The 24,468-nt window shown below is 34.3% G+C and overlaps 3 protein-coding genes across 5 annotated transcripts; all 3 read left to right on the plus strand.

Annotated features, from left to right (window-relative positions):
- Nucleotides 1-2,221: 2,221 nt before the first annotated feature.
- Nucleotides 2,222-8,015, plus strand: LOC118346110 (GTP-binding protein At3g49725, chloroplastic-like). Its single transcript, XM_035687125.1, has 13 exons — nt 2,222-2,732; nt 3,159-3,223; nt 3,315-3,377; nt 3,508-3,597; nt 3,711-3,823; nt 4,864-4,932; nt 5,421-5,559; nt 5,678-5,733; nt 5,862-5,912; nt 6,037-6,091; nt 6,164-6,220; nt 6,786-6,905; nt 7,135-8,015. Exons 1-13 carry the CDS (start codon nt 2,309-2,311, stop codon nt 7,636-7,638), a joined length of 1,806 nt encoding a protein of 601 aa, XP_035543018.1. The 5' UTR covers nt 2,222-2,308; the 3' UTR covers nt 7,639-8,015.
- Nucleotides 8,016-16,007: 7,992 nt separating this feature from the next.
- Nucleotides 16,008-20,145, plus strand: LOC108987908 (probable pectin methylesterase CGR2). 2 transcript variants are annotated; one of them, XM_018960974.2, is made up of 7 exons: nt 16,008-16,115; nt 17,038-17,191; nt 17,387-17,426; nt 17,692-17,733; nt 18,594-18,968; nt 19,228-19,283; nt 19,741-20,145. In XM_018960974.2, exons 2-7 carry the CDS (start codon nt 17,078-17,080, stop codon nt 19,891-19,893), a joined length of 780 nt encoding a protein of 259 aa, XP_018816519.2. In that variant the 5' UTR covers nt 16,008-16,115; nt 17,038-17,077; the 3' UTR covers nt 19,894-20,145. The 2 variants fall into 2 exon arrangements, with proteins under 2 accessions (XP_018816519.2, XP_018816520.2); XM_018960975.2 differs by having other exon boundaries at nt 17,044-17,191.
- A 1,725-nt stretch (nt 20,146-21,870) lies between these two features.
- LOC108987842 (F-box/kelch-repeat protein At3g06240-like) lies at nt 21,871-23,311 on the plus strand. 2 transcript variants are annotated; one of them, XM_018960867.2, is made up of 2 exons: nt 21,871-22,108; nt 22,607-23,311. In XM_018960867.2, exons 1-2 carry the CDS (start codon nt 22,029-22,031, stop codon nt 23,106-23,108), a joined length of 582 nt encoding a protein of 193 aa, XP_018816412.1. In that variant the 5' UTR covers nt 21,871-22,028; the 3' UTR covers nt 23,109-23,311. The 2 variants fall into 2 exon arrangements, with proteins under 2 accessions (XP_018816412.1, XP_018816411.1); XM_018960866.2 differs by having other exon boundaries at nt 21,871-23,311.
- The last annotated feature ends 1,157 nt before the right edge of the window (nt 23,312-24,468 follow it).

Raw genomic sequence — 24,468 nt, forward strand, 5'->3', positions numbered from 1 at the left:
AGAGCTATGCTGGAATCTCCTTTTACAATCAAGGTATGGGTCACAGTTTTGCAAACTCAAATCAACAAGAGTATGTTGCAATTTCCGGCTCAATACCAATTGGCAAACTAGTTGAAGCACTAGTACTTGGCAAACTACCGCTATATTGTTCTTCAGCCGTAGAAGGTGATAAAAGAAGTACAAGGCGTCAGTTTTATTTTGAACAGGTGTAGACGGTACTAAAAGCATGAGCTAGCTTTTCCGGGGAAGCTTTTTGAAATCTTGGGTGGAAGGCTACTCAAGAATTGGATATTAAGAGATGTATTTGATGCACAGCTTCTTCTACTTCAACCCCGTGGGGAGTGAGGAATTGGTGTTCGGACTACTGATCGGTGGTAGGAATTTGAGAGACACGGCCGGGGTGTGGATTTGGTGCAGCGATTCAAGCAGTGGTGCACGCATATGTGACTGGTTTGCAAGTTTGGTTTTCAAGTTTGTTGTTAAAATTCCTCTAAAAATAAGTCTGTTGAATTCTGGAGGAAATGAATCAAAGAAATTTTGATGATCATGAGCGGAGAATGGACAATGAATGAAATTTAAAGTTTTTTCTTCAATACTTTTTTTGCTTTGGACAATTGATATATATATATTCAAAGTTTTCATGATTTCTTTGTATCTTTTTCTTTTCTTTATCTCTCTCAATAAAGAAAAATTATAAAAAACCAGAACTTGTAAAGGAAAATATATAATATATTAATTGTTTTTGAGCTAATAAGGGGTTGGCTAAAGTGGTAAAGGCGGCTTGGAGTATCACTCATTTCAAGGTCTAAGGTTCAATACTGAATAGGTATAAACATTCTTTTGGGGCTATACTTCTTGGTGAAAAATCAACGATTTAACCTGTTCCATATAGGAAAATTTTTGAGGTTGTAATGCACAGGATCGAGATTTATTTTGCAGAGGTAGGTCCGAAGGGCCCTACCTTGAAGAGGTTTCCTGATATAAATAAATATATATATAATTATCTTCTATCCATAATGTATTCTGTATTTCTATATCCGGCCACATCAACCGTTATATGACAATAATTTAATTTTATTGCCTAGAATCTCAAGTAAAACACCTCAATAAGAACCAATGATATATATGGGTATTAAATGATAGGTTCACAAGTGAAATATAATAAATAATCTCTAATCATCTAATGTCACATAATGAGATGATAAAAAGATGAAGAGAAAATAGATGATGAATAGCATTACTAGTCTCCAAAAGCATCAAAACTTCTTAAGTGGGTCAAGACTTTTTCATTTACTAATACATAGAGAACAAACAAGCAAAACTTCCATTAACCAAAAAGAATAAGTAGCAGAGAATTAAATTAGTATCCTAGAAGTATAGGTGTCAAATGGGTGGAAAGAAATGGATTTACGTAGAGTTCCAACGGAGGACCCATAAAATAAAAGGAAAATTTTTTTTATAAGTGATTTTGCGTATCAATTACGCATTAATATTAAATATAAGATATTCTTTTATTTATTTTTATTATAAAAAAAGTTATATGAGTGTGGTACGCGATTTGGTGTGCCAAATCGCTTCTAACAAACAAATCCCTAAATAAAAACAAATAAATTTTACTTGGATATGATGTTACAAATTAGAATACCCAAAAAGTTTTCTAAGCACTAGCATCAATAGTTGGACATGGACAGAATTGATGGCACATGTTTTCGATCTCGAGCATATAATTATAGAGTCTGTAACTTTTACATAATTTTTTTTAAAAAAATAAAATTTATTATTAAAAAATTAATTTTTTTATATCTTGTTAGATTTACCTATTGTTTTAAAAGAAATACTGGAAACTTACGTACCCTAATAGAGTGCAAATATCGATCTCTTCCTCAGCAAAATTGAACAGCACACAACAGTATGAGAGTATGAATTACGACATTAATTAAATCCACGAACGTGTCTCTCACGATGCTTGAAAATACATTACTATCCAAAAATAATAACCAATAATTTAAAATAAATTTCTTATACAAATTTAAAATAATTTGAAAATTGAATCAATAAATATTAAGATTTATAAGTTTAAAATAGGCCATATTATTTCTTCTATAATTTTATATTTTTTTAAAAAAAAGGAAATAAAAAAAGAGAAGAAGTTAATTTATTATAATTAATAATGAAAATAACAAATTTTCAAGAACTTAAAACCCCTACCAATACCCACACCTCTGTCCGTTTTCCAATTGAATTTCCACACTTCTATAGACGGACAGAGTCACAGTCGCAGTTGTGAATCTGACTCTCAAATTCTGAGATGATCAGACCCATTTCGCTCGGACGAATCCTCCTCAGGTCTCTCACGCGAACCCTAACTTCTTCGCTCTGTTCAAACCCACCACAACCACCATTTCCTTCTACTCCTCAAGCTCTCTCTTCCCCTTCATTCCGCATTCTCACCTCGCGTTACTCGTACTCCTCGAAGCAGAACAAGGAGGAAGCAAACGACCGCGTCTCGCTCTTCAACAGGGATACCATAACCCCTCCCAAGCTCTTCGTTGTACAGCCCCGCTTTCGCCCCGATACCTTCTTGCAGGCTAAGCTCAACGAAGCTCTCTGCCTCGCCAACTCTCTCGAAGAACAGCGAGATGGATACTTCGACACCGATTTCTTCGAAAAGGCCTTGCCCCCACATGTTGTTGTTCAAAACCCAGCTGCCAAAGCTCATATGGCTCGCGCAGGTCTCTATTTAACCTTCATCCCAAACGGGTTTTACTCTTCAAATTCTAGGAAGGGCTTTTAATTAATTATTAGGATGGGAATTTGTAACATACTGCCAATGAAAATTACTTTTTGATATCGTACTGGTCGAGAAACATTGACCTCATGGATTTAATAAGTGATTATTATTATTTTCTTTATTCGGTAGAAAATTCTCGCTGAGCTCGAAAGTACGGCAACTGTTCACATTATTATTATTTTTCTTTGGACATTTTGTTTTGGATTTAAATGGATTTATGTCAGAACTAGCGTGAGGTGGATGTTTATCTTTGTTGTATATTCTACAACTTTGCGTGAAAAAGATACTAACCATACCGTTGCTGGGTCTATAATTTGTACTTCACTTGAACACTATTCTTTTAATCATCATTTCTTTTTTGGTTCAGACACATATTTTGGTCCAGGGACAGTTGAGACTATCAAATGCAGTCTATATGTTGCTGAATCAAAGGCAAGAGACTTTTTTCAATTTTCCCTTCATTGTTTGATTTTCGGTTTTTATTCATGGAATTCTCAGCATTCAACTGCGGAGATTTTAACAGGGTGAAGTGGATGCCGTTTTTGTAAATACGATACTCTCCGGGGTTCAGCAACGGAATTTGGAGGCAAGTTCTGCCTATTCAGTTTCTCTTTTATAAGTGAAAATAAAGTAGAGCTTTAATCCCATTATGCTTATATTCTATAAGGAAGGTCTTACATTGCTTCTTTTCTTTCATGTTACCATTATGAACGCAGCGAGCATGGGACAAACCTGTACTGGATCGTGTGGGTCTTATAATAGAGATATTTAATGCTCATGCTTTTACAAAGGAGGCAAAGTTACAGGTATAATTGTTAGCTTTTTACTTGAGAAATTTTAATATTTTTCTTAAGCTTCAAGTCACTGAGTGAGAAGAACTGCTTCAGTGAACCTTATTTTGGTTATTTTGTCTTTATAGGCTGAATTAGCAGCTCTAACATACAAGAAAACAAGACTTGTTCGCATACGTGGCCTAGATGGACGCTTTACTTTTGGAGCAACTGGAGAAGCCGAAGTTGTTAGTGCCCGCGGGTTAGAACATTGCCAAATTTTTTTTAGCAGAATAGTGATGGGTATTTATAATTGGAGTAAATTTTGGTGACAAGCACTAAGTACATGTTACACACACCCGTATCTACTTAATGGTGTGTCAGTGAACTATATTTTGGAGAAAAAAGAAAGTTGCTTTAAATTGATGTTGGGTTTTTGAGAATAAGCCGTGGAACCTGTTTGGTTTAGATTCAACTGAGCTGAGGAAATTGGTCTTATACGGCATGTTAGGCAACAAAGATGAGATGAGAAATTCTCAAAACTTCTCACAATTTCTTTACCAAGCATCACTCAAACTCAAAATACTTTTTAATTTTAAATCTTCAACTTTTACAAACTTCAAAACAAAACACAAAACACAAAAATCAATAAAACTTTTTCTCCTTTTCCAAAACCCAATAAAACATCTTAACTCTAACCATCTCACTACTATTCACAGACCATTTCACTACTATTCACAGAATTCTGCGATATTCCAAGTGTCCAGATGGAGATTCTGGTTTATTCTAGTTATAGTTCTTAGGAGTCATGTTTTCTGATGTTGCATCAAATGATTGAATGATGCACTTCATTAAAAGCATTATTTTCATTAACTCAGATTTTAAGTTTCTCCCCTTTGTTTTTACTTTTAATTTTATTTGACATGATTTAGGTAGCTCCGTGCCCTGTTTACGTAGAATTTTTTAATTTCCTCCATCAGTTTTCTCCCTTTGCCTTTGAAGTTATAGATTTGATTGTAACATTCAGGAGGGGTGTTCAAGAACCTCTTTCTTTTGCTTCCAGCTAATTTTATCCTTTTGAATTTCAAAGTGCTACACGGGTTCTTCGATTTAATGCCTTTATTTCTTTCGTTCTGATCATTAATCTAAATTATCTGACTTCTCAAAAGAATATAGGTAACCATACCTGAACCTCTATCCTTGTAGACGCCCATGTTCTGTGTACGCACATTTCTGTGTTTGTATAGGTTTATCTTTGAATTGCAAGAACCACTTTTTTGCTGATGGGGGGTAACATTGCAGGAGAGGAAGTGGGGGGCGTGGCTTTATTAGTGGTGCAGGAGAAACAGAACTTCAGCTTCAAAGACGAAGGTTTGCTCCATGATACTAATGCCTCAACCATATACTGCTTCCTACATGCTGTAGATTGTGCCTTTTTTTCCCACGTGAGCATAGGCTTCATCTTTGTGGCTGATGAAAGTTGATGTAATAATAAATATGGACATTATTGGGAGCTGTGAAGGTTTCAGCTTGAAACTGAAAAATTCAATTTAGTGTGGTCAAAACATCTGTGCATGTATCCTCATGCGGGACATAGGCTTGTCTAAGGAAAAGACCTCAACAATGTACCGTTTAATTTGTTTCAACATTCTACTATGTGGAAGTTCTATGCTAGTGATATCTTCCTTGGGCATGTCGTCACGTATTTGTAGGAACTTGACTAGGTAGACCTTCCCTTCAAAATTAAATTTTATCCTGACACAACATTTCAAATTGTGTCAGTGAGTCTCGATCTGTGGTTTACTGATTATATTGACATGCATTTATAGTATGTTTACTGAATGAAACTATGATTCCAGAATTCTTGAACGGAGAAATAGTCTATTAGCACAAATTGAAGAGGTTCGTCGTACACGAGCTCTGCAACGTGCTGCTCGCAAAAGGCATGGAGGCGGGCAAGGGTTAGAGACTGTTGCTGTTATTGGGTACACAAATGCTGTAGGTGTTCTTAATTTAGTTACATTTCTCCTCATAGCTGTTATGCATATAATCTAAACATTTTACTTTTACGCTTCTTTTTTTATTTAACATGTTTTTGCATTATTTTTTATAACAGGGAAAATCCACATTGGTTGGTGCACTCTCAGACAGTGATCTTTATAGTGATGCTCGGTATTTTAACCGTCGTGTGAAATATCTTATTGAAATTTATGTTCCGTGTTGTGTTTAATTCTGTTGATTTTTTATGTCTAATTCTTCCCCTTTTTCTGACTGGTGATGAGAACTTTGTTTTTTGGCAGCTTGTTTGCAACAGTTGATCCTAGGTTAAGAAGTGTTATTCTTCCTTCAGGGTAATACGTTCAGTAGCGAGTTATATGTTCCGCTCTCTGTAGTGCATTGAATTTTGAGAATAAGTTTTATTATTCACCTTGTTAGAGTTATTATTCCACTGATTTGATCAAGTGTTTTTTTCAGGAGGAAGGTGCTTTTTAGTGATACGGTTGGATTTATATCAGATTTGCCTGTTCAGGTAATTGAAAAGCCTGTTCAACTGCTTTTGATTATTGCTACTTTCTGTCGCTAATTCAATCTATTTTTGTAGTTAGTGGATGCATTTCATGCAACTTTAGAAGAAGTGGTGGAAGCTGACCTGCTTGTGGTACGGTTTAATTGCTGGAGATTGGAATTTAACCTTTCTGATTTATAGTCCATAGCTCTCCTTGCTTTGCTAAAATTAAGGTTGACGAGATGGGAAAAGAAGTGCCGAAACATTTATATGTATAGTCAATTTTCTTTATAGATTTTATGATGATACGATACATTCTCCTTATCAGATAATTCCTATAGAATTATAACTATATGTTATTCTCCTTGTACAAGTCAATTAATCAGTAACCCCTCGTATAGCATAGGACATATAAATGTTCACTTAAAGAAAGAACGGGAATCCAGATGATTTTGTAGATACATGCTGTCATGTGAGGGTATGGTTTACTCTGGAATGAATGTAACTTTGATATTTTTAACGAAAGAACAGGTCTTGAGTTCTGCTTGCATCCCTTAATAAGTTATATTTCTTTCACTCCTTTTTTCTTAGTCCTGCAATAGTCAGAGCCAATAACCAAACCAAATTTGTTTCCGAATTTTTCATGGTTAACTTGGAACAAATCATTCAAGTATATTCTGTATGATGACTCGTCTGATAGAAGCTCTTGTCCTTGCAGCATGTATTGGATTGCACTGCCCCTAATCTTGATGAGCACCGGTCAACAGTGTTGCAAGTTCTTCAGCAGTTAGGGGTATCAGAGGAGAAGCTTCAGAATATGATTGAAGTTTGGAATAAGGTATTACTATTTGCAATTTGACCACCAAACTATCAAAATTCTCACTTTGTTCCTCAGTTTGTGGGGCATTATCTTAACGAGCTTATGCTTCAAATTGAGGGACAAAGTGACAACTTAATAGTTTGGTGGTCATATTGCAAAAACAGTAGTAGTGGGAGTGAAGTGTAATTTTCCGAGGAAAAAATTGATTATCAAATCATGTTGCTTCTGAATTTTGAGAATTGCTCAGATTGATTATCAAGAAGAGGGCGTGGATGATGGTGAAGATGGTGACAGCAGCAGTATCTCAGGAGATGAAGATGATGTGGCATCTGATCCATCAATGGCAGAACAAATTGTTGATTATGATGATGATAATATGTCCGAACAGTCACCTGAGGATCTTGTAGACACCTTGGATGATGAACCAAGTGATCACTCAGATGGCTGGCTTCATGAAGAGACCACAGGGGAAGAAATTCTTTCTGGAAGGGCTGGGGATGTAAAAACAAACGAGCCCTCTAAGGATTGCATAATGGATAAGGATTTGAGTTCTCAAGGTCTGCCTGGTGCGCATATCAGAACATCTGCCATCACTGGAGTTGGCTTGCAAGAGTTACTGGAACTTATCGATGAGAAGCTAAGGATCCAGGATGAGAAGATGAAGTCTGAACAAGGAGTGGAAAAGGGTATCTTTCATCGGAAGTGGAGGCCCCCTCGTGCGGAGGATGCCAGCATAGCTGTTGAACAGTAGCATGCAATAGCAGCAACATGGTTTATGAAAAAGGCGCCTCTCGGGACATGCCATTCGCTTGCTCTAGCTAAATTCACCCAAATCACCTCCGCCTCAGTTATGGTTTTGAAGGAACTGGCTTGGGTTAGAAGAAGAAAATGCACATGAGCTTATTCGCTGGTTTTCTCAATTTCTCTGTCGATTGTCTTCTATGTTGTCCGGCTTTATGCTGAACAAGCCTCGAGAGTTTGAAATGTGTGGAGTATACCTGTACAAGTTTCGATTTTATATACCCATTATGTACAAAAGCGCAGTAATTTCTTTATTTCTGGACAATTCAATCAGCAATAAATCATCGGTTCCGCTTAGGAGCGGCACCATATACTTTTGAGGTGAAACCAACATCCAATAGGCAACTGCCATATTAGTAAAAAGTTTTGAGGACCACTCTATCAGATTTTTTCCCAAAATATCCCAAATCTATTTTCACTCTAGTGTTTCGTTACCCACCCACCAAACGTAGCCACCCACTAGATGCTCCGGCTTGCTCTTTAATATTCTCCACCAATCACTGCCACCAGGCAGCTTGACGCAGCCACCCAATCCGAAGCCAACCAGTTTCACGCAGGGCAATTAGCCACCAGGTAGTCTGTCGCCATCCACAACCACCACGCAGTCCAACGCCACCCACAGCCGCCATGCAGTCCAATGCCACAGCCACCACGCAGTCTTGACGCAAGCACCACTGTTGTCTTCCATGATTTGTTTTTTGAAGGTGCAATGTTTTGAAAAAAAAAAATTCTCCCATTTTCTTAGAAAGTGCTTGTGAATTAGTTGGCAAAATACATCTAGATTGTCAAAGCTACAGTTCTTTGATAGTGTATTTTACCAATAATTATTGCTTTTGTTGAATTATGGAGCTAGAATTTCATACAAACCTGAATTGGAATATGACACTTGGTTGCACACAATAGGATGCAAGTTTTTTTAAGGATTATGTTCGTTCAAGCACTATGTTGAATGACTTTGTGCATCAATATGAGAAAGTCTTAGATGCATGTTATTTTAAAGAGAAAAAAAATGATATGCGAACAAAATCTACAAGAGTAATATTGAAAACGTGTCACAAAATTGAAGAAGAGAGAGTCTTAGTCTATACAAGGAAGTCTTTAGCCAACGATACAAGTCAACCAAATTTCAAAGGGATGGTGAAAGCAAGACATATGGAATAACACTCCATGGTAAAGAAACCTCTATCTATTATGTGACATTGGAGAGTTGACAAGAGAATGCAACATGCACATACCACATGTATGAGTTTATGAGAATTATTTGTAGGCTTATTCTATGTGTCTTTGGCAAGAAATCCAAATTAGATATGTTGCCACAACATTATATTCTAGAGAGATGAACAGTCAATGCTAAGAGTCGAGTCATTCTCGAAATACCAACTTCTGAAGCACATGTGACAACATAGGATGATCCTACTATGAGAAAAAACAAGTTAATGATGCAATTTTTGAGATTTCAGAACTTGGGTCACAGTCAATACAAAAATCCAACCACATCTTTCTTGCCTTAGACAAGATCCATAAAGAGTTGCTTTTAATTGAAAATATTTAGGAAAAAAATTTAGGAGGTGGAGATATGTCAACCAATGATACTGTAATGTTAAGAAGTCAGGTTGTATCAAATTTTTCACAAACAATAAAGGATCATCCACGGGTGTTAACAAAAGGACGACCAAACTCTTTGCGGACAAAGAATCCAAAAGAGACTCAACCAGCAAAGAAAAAACATTGTAACATTTGCAAGAACGAGGGACATGCAAAGAATAACTGTCATTCAATGAGGTATATAGTCAATACAAATTTTTTTTAGTTTTATACGTTTTAATCTAAGAACTTATTTCTTGTGTTTTATTTGTGTTTTGTTGTAGGGATCTTGGGCATATGACTACAACATATCTCAGAACTTGGATCTTTAGTTTTACTTCAGTTGTACATTGTATGTGATATTTGTATTGATTTCATTTTTATGTTACGGTGATAATTTTTTAACAACTATAATTGATTTTATTTTTATGTTACAGTGAATGATCTCGGAGTGAAATAGTGAAATTTTTGCATTCTGGATGAATTTTGGCTTATGTTACAGTGAATGAAGAAGGATGTATTGCTCGTCAACTTATTTTGTGATATTGTGGAGTGAATAAGATTTTATGTTAACTTATTAGTGATTTTAGGGAACTTGTTATTTTTATGGAGTGAATTCAATTTTATGTTTTTTTATTTTGTGTAGTGAATGAGATTTCATGTAACTTATTGATGATTTTATGGAACTTGTGATTTCATTTTTGTGGAGTGGATGAGGGTTTATGTTTTTTTATGTTGTGGAGTTCATGAGCAGAATACAACAACTAGATTTTATGTTTTTTATGTTGTGGAGTTCCTGACCTTAATGGCTCGCAATTGACATCTTGTTTACCAAAGTCAGCGTCTTCACTCGTCCTGCTGATGCCTCCAGTATGTTTACCAAAGTCAGCGTCTTCACTCGTCTTGTTTATTATGATCACATATAAGAGTGATCACATATTAGAGAGGGCCTTCCGAAACAGAAGGGCCAACCAAAGGGACAAAAGAAAATGCAGCTAACATTGTTTATTATTTGGCAGTAGAACTCGCAAATGAGGAAAAAAGGGCCTCCGTTATGATCACATATCAGAGAGGGCGTACTAAAACAGAGAAGTATAATGAGTATGAGAAGAAACAACAACTAGATTAATGGAAATGAGCATCTCTAGGGAAAAAAAATCCACATTACAAAAAGTGCTCTAAACATTACAAAAAGTGACTTAATGATTAGATGAGTCTTTGCAAGGACTGACATACATTATTTTTTCTTGGATACATAAAACTTATAGCAAAAATCCTAATAAAAAAACAACCATGATAAAAACAATGCTTTCAAGGTTCCCTTGTACTTCTTCTTCATGGCTTGTTCAATCTTTACATGTTCATCATGTATCCTATCGTTCCTTCTTGAGCTAACTCCAACGTCATCTTGCAGCATGTGTTTTGTTCAATTTGAAGATCAATCCATTTAAAAAAGTCACATTGCTTGTCGCTCTTATAGTTGGCACTAGGGCTGTACAGAAACCGACAGCACCGGCCGCCACCGACGCGAACCGACCGGCCGTGTCAGGAACCGGCCGGAATCGGTGGAGAACCGGTCGGCGTGCGGTGGAAATTTCAAGAAACCAATGTTCAGCGGTTCGGTCTCGGTTTGAAGCTGGACCGGACCGCTGAACCGACCGATATAATAAAATCTTTTTTTTTTTAATATACCCTTATCAAAACGGCGTCGTTCCACTTAAGTTTAAGTTGAACGGCGCCGTTTTAGTTAATAAGTACTGCAAATGATATTGGAAACGACGCCGTTTGGCATTAAACCAAACGTCGTCGTTTTATTAAGGACGTAAGAACAAAATAATAAGTCTGAAACGACGCCGTTCCACTTAAACTTAAGTGAAACGGCGTCGTTTCGTTAAGAGTTCTTCTTCTCCCCCGATCTTCTTCTTCCCCGAACCCTCCTTTGTAACCCTCTCTCTCTCTCTCTTCTATAACTCTCTCTCTCTCTTATGCATCTCTCCCTCTCTCATTCTCTCTCATAATTATCTCACTAGAACCGCCAAAGAACCGACGCCGACCGAGAACCGGCAGAGAACTGCCTCGATCGGTGTCCTCCTCGCCATCGACCGGTTACGGTCGGCACCTCATCCATTTTTCCAGCCGTCGGTCGGCGTCGGTTTTGCCCAAAAACCGCGCCAACGACGTCGGTTTTCACCCCTAGTTGGCACAACAAAACCTTCTACCAAAACTAGTATCCTTACCAGAAATACGTAGCTTCGATGGAATGCCACAGTAGTAAAAAGGTCTCTCAAAACTAGCCACATATTTCCCTCTTGCAGTCCAATAACTTGAACCAAAATTAGAACTTGAACTATTCATTTACTAAAATATAGATAAAATATGTTATAAGCATGTTACAAATATTCTCAAAACAGTCTTAATTTCCTTTTACCATTGAAACAGAAACTCAAATATAAACAGAAAATCCCACACAACATTAATGCTCAAGTATAAACTCATAACTCAAGTATAAACTCATAACTCAAGTATAAACACAGTCTGGAGTTGGCATGTGTATTTGTGCACTAGAGTATAATCATTTTCCTATTGAATATTGTCCACTGTTGGAGCAAACATAAAATTGTAAATTGGCTCAGAGGGAGTATTTATTTTGGAATTTTGTTTAGGTTGTTATTCTGCATGAGCATATGGGTGTATGAGGAAATTTATCAAACACGTACGAGTCTTTGAGGAAATTTATCAAACTCCTTCCCTGCCTTGCTCTTATTTCATTACCGAAATCTTTCATTACACTCGTTGGTTCCCTTAATACAATACTGCATCTACATTCCATATTAGAACCAGATTCACAACAAGGTTCGTAACACATTCCATGCATCAGGGTTATTTCATCCAAGCCGATTTCAAGCAATAATCCACCCATTTGTAAAGCCAAGGTCCCTCCACACCAAAAACAAGTAGAATTAAAAACAACGCAGCATCGACACCAACGAAGTTCACGGTGTTGAGGGGGGAGAGATTTTCTAGGCATAGATGGTGAAGCTTTTGGGATCTCCGATGAGGTTCACGGCGTCGGCGTCGGCGTCGATGCGTTCACGGCATTGAGTGGCGGCGGATTTGATGAAAGAGACAGAGACGAGCAAGAGGGATGAGGATTTGATGAGAGAGAGAACACTAAGAACATTCTCATTGGTTTGGCCAAATGAAAAAATTATCTAAAATTTAGATAACTTGTATAAAAAAACTCTACATTGGATTGACCATCTTCAAAATAATTTACATTTTTGCTATAGTCATTGGCCAAATATAGAGAACCATAATTGATTCTCCAAATATTAAAATACTAATTTCTCACTCCAAGCAAACAAATTAAATTAATTAGAATATAATTAACATTTAACATTTAGAATATAATTACTATTAACATTTGATAATACTTTTTTAATATTAATTTAATTAGAATATAATTATTATTAACATTTAATAATACTTTTTTAATATTAATTTAATTAAAATATAATTATTATTAACATTTAATAAAACTTTTTTTAATATTAATTTAACTAGAATATAATTATTATTAACATTTAATAAAAAAAATTTTAATATTAATTTAATTAGAATATAATTATTATTAACATTTAATAATACTTTTTTTAATATTAATTTAACTAGAATATAATTATTATTAACATTTAATAATAACTTTTTTTAATATTAATTTAACTAGAATATAATTATTAATAACATTTAATTGTTAGAACTATAAAATGTAATAAAAATAAATTTAATTAATTAATTATTAAAATAATAATATTTTAGTATTATATAGAATGTGAATGGTTAATCCAATGTGGGGATTGAATTTAAATGGAATAGGCAAATGTAAAAAAGTGTGATATTGACTAAATTTTGAAGATGCATTTGCTCAAGCCAATGAGAATGCTCTAAGACGAGGGTGAGGGAGGGATTGGGTTTCGAGGGTGAGGGATGTCTGCTTTGGTGTGGTGCATCCCATTCCTAGTCTAATGGGTGGACTACGTGGTTCAGCCCCAGATCAGACGTACCGCTCATAAACGTATCGTGTGTATTTAATGTTCGGACTCATATTCTTATGAATAATATTTAATATTATAGACTCTATGTTTATATTAAAGACATGTTTGGACATTTGAATATTTCAGAATTTTGTATAAAAGAAAGAATAAAAATTGAATAAAAATATTATAAAATTAAAAAATTATTTGAATATTATTTTTATATATTATTTTTATTTTGAAGTTTGTAAAAATTATATTTATTTTTATATTTAAATCATAATTATATAATGATTAGTTAAAAACGTAAAAATTAAAAATTAAAAAAATATTTTGTATTTAATGATATCTGAAAATAAAATTATAATAAATTTTGAGAATTTTCAGTATCCATAGATGCCCTAAAAGATTGTAGAGGATGGAAAACAGTTTATCTGTGTCGAATGTTCATCTAACATTGCAGTATAGAAAGTACTTTTTAATCAAAAATATAAAAGAATAATGCTACTCTTTGACCCGTGATAGCAAACTTTGACCCGTGATTCGTAAAGCAGCGCTTCGAACGAACAAAGAAAGGAGCTACACAATTTCTACCTTATTTTTTATTTTATATTTTTTAAAATTTTTAAAATTTTTAAAACTTTTAAATTTTTTTTAAAATTTTATTTTAAAATTTATTCTTTTTAAATTATTTCAAATTTTTTATTTATTATTTATATAATAAATATTTAATAAAAAAATAATAAAAATTAAAAATAATATAGAGTATAGAGTGTTACGAGGTTATGAAGATTTTTTTGTAAAGAAAGGTGGGGCCACGAAGCTTTGGGAGGATGTCCCGTCGATCCGACTGTCAGATGCTCCAATTCGGAGTTTCTGACAAAAAACTGGAACTATACGGTGCTGTACAGACTGTACTGCTTCTTAATTTCATTCATTACCAAAAGCAAAGGAGGCCCCAAAAAATAAAAATTAAAAAACAAAATATTTATTAATGTAGATAATTTATATTAAAATATTTTTATAAATTTAATTTTATCATGTAAATAATATGTATGTGTGTTCTAGATTTATAAATAAAAAATATAAAATGTTAGGGGAGGTCATCCTCAAAAGGAAGGTCTATGAAAAGAACATTATGAAAAGTGAGAGTAAGAAAACATAGAAGAGGATGACGGCAAAACAAGGACCATATATTTAATAAATTCTTCCTTTTGTTTTTAATTTCATTTTAATTCATTTCAACTCATTATTATAATTTTTTTAAATTTTAATATAAAATATAATAAATAATTTAATTTTTTTAAATATCAAAATAATAATATTAAAAAATAATATTCTAACAATATTTTATCATCTCAATTCAACTCAATTCAATTCAATATCCAAACGCATTTGACCACAACTACATATCTAAAATGTGGTCACGTAAATAACTAAATATTCTAGTATCACCGGATCCAATTATACAACAACACGCGTCTAATAGAATATCCCACATCTATAAAATGAGAAAAAAAAAAAAAAAAGATAAAAATTGCTCGAACTTGTTAGGATATTAAAAATATCTCAGGTGATGTTTGAATATATAAGAAATAATAGCTAATAGTTTGTGAAGGAAAATGCTTGGCCAACCGAGAGGTGATCCTGAGATATTTTTCTGATTTTTTTTTTATTTAGTGATTAAAAAATTATTTTTTAATAATATTATAATTTTTTAAAAAATATTTAAGAATATAATAAAAATGTATGCGATCCAATTTTTGAATAGTAGTAAAGTAAATAATAGTTGAGAATAATTATGTTTCCAAACAGATCATAAAATGAGCTATATTGAATTTCTATGAACAGTGTATGAAGTATGAACAATAGTATTATTTATATAGTATTCTACGTGATGGTATTAGTATTACAAATTGTTAAAAGAAAATTGTTATAGTTATAAAGAGATTTTATAAAAGTAAATTTATAAATTGACGTGATTTCATATGATATGTTAGATCTATTTTATAATAAAAATAATTTTACAATTAAATGTATCATATCATCAAGTCATGTTAATTTATAAATTTACTTTTATAAAATCTATCGGTGGCTAAAGTATTTTTGTCCTTAAAATACTTGCATTAAACTCTCAATTTGTGAGATAAATTTTCTTTTATAAAAATACCCTTACGCGAATTATATTAAATTTTATTTATTTATTAAATTGGTTAACTCGTGACTTTTTCATATTAATTATTTCATTTTTTTGCTCAGATTGATATTACGAATAGGAACGAACTATTGTTTCATGGATAATTTTGGAGCAGCATTTGGAGGATTGATGTATTTTTATTTTTCTTCCAAATCTTAACAACAATTCACAGCCGAGAATTGTAAAAAATAATTTGTAATTATTATATAATAAAATGAGGATATTTTTATAAAATATCTTATTTTTATAAGATATTTTATAAAAATATCTCTTATTTAAAATATAATTATGTAAAATATTATAAAAAAATATTGTGAATAAATTATTTTTAAAAAATAATATATAAGAATAAGAATAAAAATAAAAATACAAACTAGCCGACACACGATGGAATAAAGTAATTTATATTGAATGATTACCGCGTGCTACCGCGCGCGTTATGCCCACCCAAATACAAAGACACGCACTCCGACATTATAAATTCAATTACACATCTCTCTGTTTGTCTGTCTGTCTCTCTCTCTCTGCATCGCAAGCTAAAAAGCGGAACGCGCACAGACATCAGATCTAAGATCCAAATCTCAATGCGGTGCGCTCGTTTCCTTTTCTGAGGTAAAACATCCCAACTCGAATTACTCTTCAGCTACCCGAACTGGGTTTTCAGTATTCGTCTTCGCTTTTGTTATATCTCATATTATTAGTCCGCTTATTGAAACTGTATCAACTGGTTCACGGAGCCCAACGATTTAAACTGGATCTGAATGCATCGTCTTCTCTTTGGTTTCTTTTCTTATCCGTCTCCTTTTTCTTTTCGATTTGGTGTCATTGAATCTGATGGGCTCAGCTTCCAAGTTCAGTTCTATTTGATTCTAATAACGGTCATGCAGCTAAGTTGATTATGGAATATCCTTATCCCATCTCATTCTATGCTTCTTCTGTTTTCGTTTGCTTGGATAAAGGGTGGGGAGGAAAAGGAATTGAAGTTTTCAATTTTGTCTCTTTCTGAATTTGCGAGCTGGATATACAGTAACACGAGTTTTGTTTTCTTAATGTAAACACGGCCGGCCTTTAAATGTAGAGTTCTGATTTTTTGGGTGGTTGTTTAGATGAGCTTGATGTTCTTATGGCTTCCAAATAGAAGTAACACTTGATTTCCATAAACATGTCTAGTTTATGCAATATTTTTAGTTTGTATTAGTTTGTAGTGTTGATTTACGTAATTTTGTAATGGAGAGATTCATCGAATGAATGTTAATACTTAATACCCTTGGACAATGTTTCTGGATAGTTTTTATATTTCAATGCATAGAGAATGTGTGATTTTAATGACCTTATTATGGTAAATTTTGCACTATGCTTGAATAAGAATCTCATGGGGTTAGTGGCTGTGATACAAACTTCTGTGAATAATATAATGGCTATGAAAATCATCTCTACCAAACACTGCTTAACAAATGCTAAGGTTTACAATTTTTACGAGGCTTATGGACTTGTAAAAGCTAACTTTCCTCCTATGTTTTCTTTTCCAAACAAGGTACAGTTTTGTGGACCTTTTGCTTTATAGAAAAGTAGTCATGTCCAGGAGGCAAGTAAGCTCCACACGACGTGGTGGAAGCATTCCGTTTGTGGGAGCCTTAAATTCAAAATCAAAATCTTCTCCCTTATTATCTGTGGGCCTCGTCCTTCTGGTAATGTTCATATGTACACATCGCTTATATTTTTTTGATTCTATAATTTGGTTTTATTCAGTTAGAGGATCATGCTTGTTGGTTACTAACTGTGTTTTTCAATTTCATGCCCGTATTAAAATAGTACAAAAGCTAGCTCAAGCCATTAGTTGATAACCTAATAGTTTCTTCTTTTCTTCTGGTTGGAATTCACAGGGAGCATTCCTTCTCATTGGCTATGCTTCTCGTGGCTCAGGTTTGTATTTGGACTGCCTACACCACTCTACTCATTACGTAAAGTGATTTTTAAATTTTAGCCTCAGCAGGCTAGCCATGCCATATTTGGCTTGCTGCTGTCAAATTTAGCCATGGCGTAGCATGAATTTAGTTGATTTGTTCTTGGGGTACTTTGCTTTTTAGATGAAAACGTTTTTTTCTTCATTTTCTTGTTCTTGAATTATTGCTTTGATTAACTTTATTTTTTGTTTTTTTTATAAGTAACTTTTATTTTAATGATACAGGTTTATTTGGACGAGATAGAGAATCATTTAGTAAGGTTGAAGGTAAATTTATTTGGCCTGCTCTCCATTAAAAACAAAAAAAAAAATGAATGCTTATTATTGCCTTGTAACTGAACATGTGAATATATCTTGCCATGTGGTTCTTGGAATTTAGGAACTATATCTGTTCTTTAAACTTCTGAAATACTGAGAACCAAAAGTAATTTTTTTTAAGGAGCTATATTCCTTATGGCTGAGTTCAAGTTGATTTTCTTTTGGGTACACTAGAGGCACACTAAACCTATACCAAGCAGTACATACTTATACTAAGGGTCTATTCTTACAAAAAGAAAGTATGTATTGACAAAAATGGGTGGCCTTCATAGTGAAAAATATTCACTAAGTGTTGCTTTTTCTAGAAACATCAGCCTTTTAAACATGAGATTTTGGTAAGCTTATTAAGCAAGCAATATTTAAATACATTCAATTCTTGAGTTTGTTGCCTATCAAGATCCAAGATTCTCTTTATATGTTATTTTCTCCAAAACTCATAAAAAATACTATTGGATACAATCATTTATATTAGGATGTATAATCTTGAGATAAAAAGGGAAATCATTTAGTAAAAAATCCTTACTCATATGCTACTTGAGATAATATGATCTGCTTTACACGATGATCCTATCTGGAGTTGGTCATGTTTTGCTGCCCATTATGTATCTTGTCGAGACAAGTTCTGAATGTCTCAGATGTGTTTCGATCTGTATCAGATTGAAATCAGTCAGTTTAAAATTTTTAGCTGATAAAAGTTCAATTCCTATTGGCCAAAAGCGAGTTTTAAGTTAGTGCAAAGAAATCACCATCTGCAATATGCCCTCAACCATATGTATGAATACAAGTTGGAAATTCATTTCATCTTGCAGGTGACTTTACATGCACGCAAGAAGTTCAGAGAGCAATACCTATGCTAAAGAAAGCATACGGTGACAGCATGCACAAAATTTTGCATGTAGGCCCCGATACTTGTTCAGTGGTCTCTAAATTGTTAAAAGAAGATGAAACTGAGGCATGGGGTGTGGAACCATATGACATAGAGGATGCTGATGGAATTTGCAAGAATTTAGTGCGAAAAGGCCTTGTGCGCGTGGCTGATATCAAGTTCCCACTACCTTATAGAGCAAAATCTTTTTCCCTTGTTATTGTATCAGACGCTTTGGATTACTTGTCTCCGAAATACCTGAACAAGACCCTTCCAGAATTTGCAAGGGTGTCTGCTGATGGTCTAGTTATTTTTACAGGTACTTTTATTTTTTCCTTTTCCTTATTTTTCCTTACCATTGCAACAAATTCAATATTAAATTCACATGTGATGTTATTTTACATTATGACTTCTTCTTATAATTGTTCTGAAGTAATTACACTCTAGCCATATCGGTTTTGAACTTTTGGTGTGACAATCTCTATGTTGTTTCTCTCCCCCTCTAATTCATGCACACACTACTTTCTTGTTAGTAATGATCTCTCTGAGTTTTCTTTGCTTTTCAATATTATGTTTAGGTTACCCTGGTCAACAGAGAGCTAAAGTTGCTGAATTATCCAAATTTGGACGGCCGGTAAGTGTTACTCCTATTTCTTGTATGGCATCTCTCAGCTCCTGGGTTGGTTTGATTGAACTACTCTTCCCAATCATGTTCTTGTTGATGTCTTAGATGGGGCACTTTTTAATGGAAAAAAAATTGTTAACTCAAAACCTCCAAACAAATTTCTTTTGTGATTCAACAATCGTTGGCACTTCTACAATATTAAAACCTTTAAGAACTAGGTAGTCATTGATCTGACTTCTGTCATGGCTAAAATCTGTTGGTTCATCATTACCGAGCAAAATGGAAGGGTCAAGGCACACTTTCCTCATAGTCGCCATATTTATACTTTATTTTGGTGTAATATGGTATTGACAATTGCTCGATTTATACTTTATCTTGTGGTGATATAGTACATGTTTCTGTAGCCATTTTTCTCGATCTCTTATCAATCCTCATTTTGGCTGTTGTTTATACTTTTACTGTGAAGGCAAAAATGAGAAGTGCGTCTTGGTGGGCACGTTTCTTTGTCCAAACCAGCTTAGAAGAAAATGAAGCTGCCATTAAGAAGTTTGAGCAGGCTGCATCCAAGAATTCGTACAAGCCAGGCTGCCAAGTTTTCCATCTCAACTCATACCATTGATATTTTAAGATTTATAACAACATTTTATTCATGGTAGTAGTTTTGGGGGGGCGATTCTCTCATGCAAAAACAATGCATGAAAAGCATAAAGCAAAAAACTGTCCAGCTCTCATATAAAACGTACTCTCTGGGGGTGATTAGCTTTGGTACCATAGATGTTAAAATGATATTACCTGATGTTTTGTTCTAAACGTTATACAATCAATCTCCATTCATTTTATTAAAAGAAATATAGCCTGAATTTTGCTTTTATATGTATTGTTTCTGTTTTGTTCACCATTTTTGGGAAGCTCTCCTGCAAAAATAAATAGCTACAAATTAATGACTAGGGGAGATGTTCAAAATGTGCCGCTCTTTGGGACAAAACACTAAGGTCCCGTTTGGATATAAAAACACTTTCAATCTATCTCATCTCATCATTACTATTTTCTCAAATTTTCATACAAAATATAATAAACAATTCAATTTTTTTAAATTTCAAAACAATAATAATATTAAAAAATAATATTCTAAAAATATTTTATTCAACTCATTTAAAATCATCTCATTTCATTTTACTATCCAAACGAGCCTATGAGACATAATCTTAAAGCCAAATTAGTTTTCATTCATTTATGCAAACTATCACCTTGTTTTAAAAATGATAAATCTATAATTAGGCTATCATTTCATTATCCTGCTCGAGAAAAAATGATATACTTACAATGATAAAATAATTGTAAAATAATTGTAGGTATATCATTTTTTACTCACTTCATCAAAAGTGGTAGTAGAATCTTAATAGACCCGACGAGTGAGATTCAAAAAGGAAAAATACCAATTAGGCTATACAAAAAATATTTTATTTTATCTCATTTTATCTAATTATTATAATTTTATTAAATTTATATACAAAATATAATAAATAATTCAATTTTTTTAAATCTTAAAATAAAAATAATATTCTAATAATATTTTATTCAAATTTCAATTTTTATTTCAACTCATTTCATTGTAACTCACTATTCAAACCTATCCGTTTCCCAAATTTATATGAATTTTTTTTTGAATCTTTATATTTTATCGAATATAAATAAGTTACATAATTTATTTTTCCTAAAAAAAAAATTGAAAACTGAAAAAAAAAAAAAAAAGGCTAAAAAAAGGAGTCAATCCTCGGTCAAATGGGGGCCGAGTAGCACCAAAAGCATGAAGATGAGAGTGGACTTTGTAATGGTAAACACCGAGACGAAATTGTGATTTCTGCGCGCGAAAGCATTTAGGGTCAATTGATTTTATGAAAGACGAAGCGATGTGTTAAGAACTCATTTGTTCTTACAGGAATAACAATGGAGATGATGGGAATGGGGGAATGATGGTAGCTGTAGGACTCTGTAACGCACCGTGTAATGAGGAAGGAAATGGCAATGGAAGTGTACTGCTACTGCAAGGGAAAAACAAAGGCCACAAGCTGTATGATGAAAAGCAAAAGAGATACAGAATTGCTACGGGAGTGCTTCGAGAGCTCCCGAACCTCCTTACAAATTCCACTGCAACAATATTCTCGATGGGTGCGGCTACTATGCCGCCCCATCTTGATACCGCCAAGCGTAAAATTTTTTTTTTTTTATAATTTTTTAACATATTTAAATATATTTAAAAAATAAAAAAAAATATATCAATATATTTAAAATTATCTTTCTTTTTAATCACTAAATAAAAAAAATTTAATTTTGACCAAAAATATCAACTTGAGACGGCATACTAGACTTTCTCTATTCTCGATACCTCACTCTCTCTCTCTCTGATTCCTTCTTTATTCTTACATTTCTTTGACATGTAACTATCCTAGACTCTAAAACCCAGTGCCAAAACGCACCGTTTGGAGTCTATAACTCAAACGGTGCGTATTACATTATTAAAAACCCACCCAGAATGAACCCAAAACACACGCACACGTCTTCTGCCTTTAAGCCGCAACGCCCCGTTTTGATCTCACTTTCCTCTTTTCTCGCAAGACGTCGTTCCCAGTTTCAGCCCCTTACCTTCACTTCACTTCGAAACCCGAACACTTCATTGCTTCTTCTCCACTTAGCTTCGCACAGCCCCTTCTTCTCTTCTCTGCTAGGGCTTCCCAACGTCGGCTTCATAACACGATGTCTAGGAAGTTTCTACCTGAAGAAGTCGTCGTAGAAATCCTCTTGCGATTGCCGGTCAAATCTCTGGTTCGATTCAGGTGCGTGTCTAAACGATGGCTCTCACTAATTTCGGATCCGCGATTTGCTAAATCGCAGTCCAAGCGAGCAGATAACCACATCCAACGACTGCTTTTTCCAACCCCTGTTGGACTTGGATCCCTAGAAGTCGATGCACCATTTGTGGACATTTCCGCTGTTAGAGAACTCTTCGTCCCTTTTAAGCAACTGGATCTTCGTCTTAACTTGCTAGGTTCTTGTGACGGTCTGGTTTTTGTGTCTCACTACGACCATAAGGATTTCTATATTTGGAATCCATCGACCGGAGAGCACCGAAAATTGCCTGACCCTGGGATTTCTCCCCATCCTTACAACGAATACATGTATGGCTTTGGATATGATTCATCCGTAGATGACTATAAGGTTATAGTGACCACTTTCCTCCCGCTGCGTCCCTCTCCCGGATATGTAGGCAAGATTCTCTCCCTAAAGAATAACTCTTGGAAAAGTATTAAAAAACCCGATGTTGTTTTTAGCAGTTTCAGGTCAGCAGGGGCACTTTGTGGTGGGGCTGTCCATTGGTTAGGTGAAGTGCTCCCACTGGAGGCCAATCTAGCAATCCTTGCGTTTGATTTAGCTGAGGAGAAATTCCGTCAGGTGCCCATGCCCCCCATGCTTGAAGGAGAGGATGCGGACTACTATGACATCTCTTGTTTGGTCAATCTTGGAGGACGTCTATGTTTAATCCTTCTTTCGCTTGCCGATGAAGAGCTTTGGGTGATGATGGAATACGGAGTGCAGAAATCATGGGCGCCTATGTTTAGAATTGACGGACATTATGGTCCTAAACCACTTTGCATGTCGAGAGGTAATCAGCTTGTGGCAACAAATGATGATGGAAACGTGTTGATTAGGGCTAATCCTGAGGGGAGGATTGTTGAAAGTTGTGTGTTTTGCATTGAGCACAGCCCAAATTGGCATGAACCATGGGCTGTCTTTGTTGAGAGTTTGCTTTCACCTTTTTTCGCTTTGGAGTTTTGAAATCTCATTTCTTAACCGTCATGGTTGGGGATTTATGTTGCAGAGTATGTTCTTGTTTACATTGTATTCTCCAATTTGCACATGTATTGCTTCCCATGTTGACATCATGTCTCCATATTAAATGTTTAGCTGATATCCATCCAGGCAACTTACCTTCAATAAGATACCTTATTCCCACAAAAGAGTGTGCATTCTCTCTAGAAAAACTCGATCACTTCGAGTGCCTTTGTTGGAGAGCAGGGTGGAGCTGTGGCTCTCACCTTCCTCTCTTTTTCTTTTCTATTACTGCAATGTGTATACACTTTTATAGTAGTGTTTTTTAGTTTTGGTCAGATCTATTGCTCTCCGGCCGCCATCAGTTGGCACACGCAGATCAGTCCACCCAATGTTGTGATTTTGACTATGTTATAGTTTTTCCTAACCGATGATCTTGAAAAATGGACTACGGATCTTTTCAAAAAACATCTCAATATAATAAATTGCAGTGCACTCATAACTTTTACTGCTTCCAGTGGAGGTTCCACCACCATCAGCGGTGGTTCTATAATTCGCATGACTTTGCAAACTGCTAACTACAGTCTTTTAAGACGGCACTCTCTTTGTAGGGCATGTGTAGAAACCAAGAAATTGATCTCAAAATCCGTTTTATTTTTCTTTTTTTACCACTTCTCGCACAGTGGTTATTAGGGGTGCTACCCGCATAGTGCGGGGCAGGGGCACCCCCTCCCCACCCCCCGCCCCGCACCATGCGGGTGTTGAGGGTTTTTCCCCCACCCCCCGCCCCCGGGAGGCGGGGGCAGGGTCCCCTTTTTATCTCATCTTATGATTTCATTCAATCTCCTTCTCAAACATAATTTAAATACAAATATTTTCAAATTAATCATTACAACTTTCCTTAACTTTCAAATAAAAAATAAAAGAAATTCAATTTTTTCAAATCCTAAAATAAAAATTATATTATAAAATTATATTCTAATAATATTTTAACTTTATAATATTTTTATTCAATTTTTTTATCTCTAATTTTCCAAAATCTAAAATACACTCAACTAAAATTATCTCATTATTACTCACAAACTATTTTACTACTATTTATAAAAATTTTATCTCATTTCACTCTCCAAGCGTATCCTAAACCATTCAGGATGGATTTTATGATAATTTTAAAAATATATATATATAAAGAAAGTTGATTAAAAGTGACATCCAATAGATGTTGTATATGAATTTCATTTTACATTTTGCTATAGGAAAAATCTATTTTGCCTCCCAAGTTATACCGCTCAAATGTATTATTTGATAAATTTTTATTTATTTTTTACTTGGTGATTAAGGAAGCGATTTTTAATGTATTGGTGTA

Source organism: Juglans regia, unplaced genomic scaffold (assembly GCF_001411555.2).
Source record: "Juglans regia cultivar Chandler unplaced genomic scaffold, Walnut 2.0 Scaffold_681, whole genome shotgun sequence".
In the NCBI taxonomy this organism is placed as follows: Eukaryota; Viridiplantae; Streptophyta; class Magnoliopsida; order Fagales; family Juglandaceae; genus Juglans; species Juglans regia.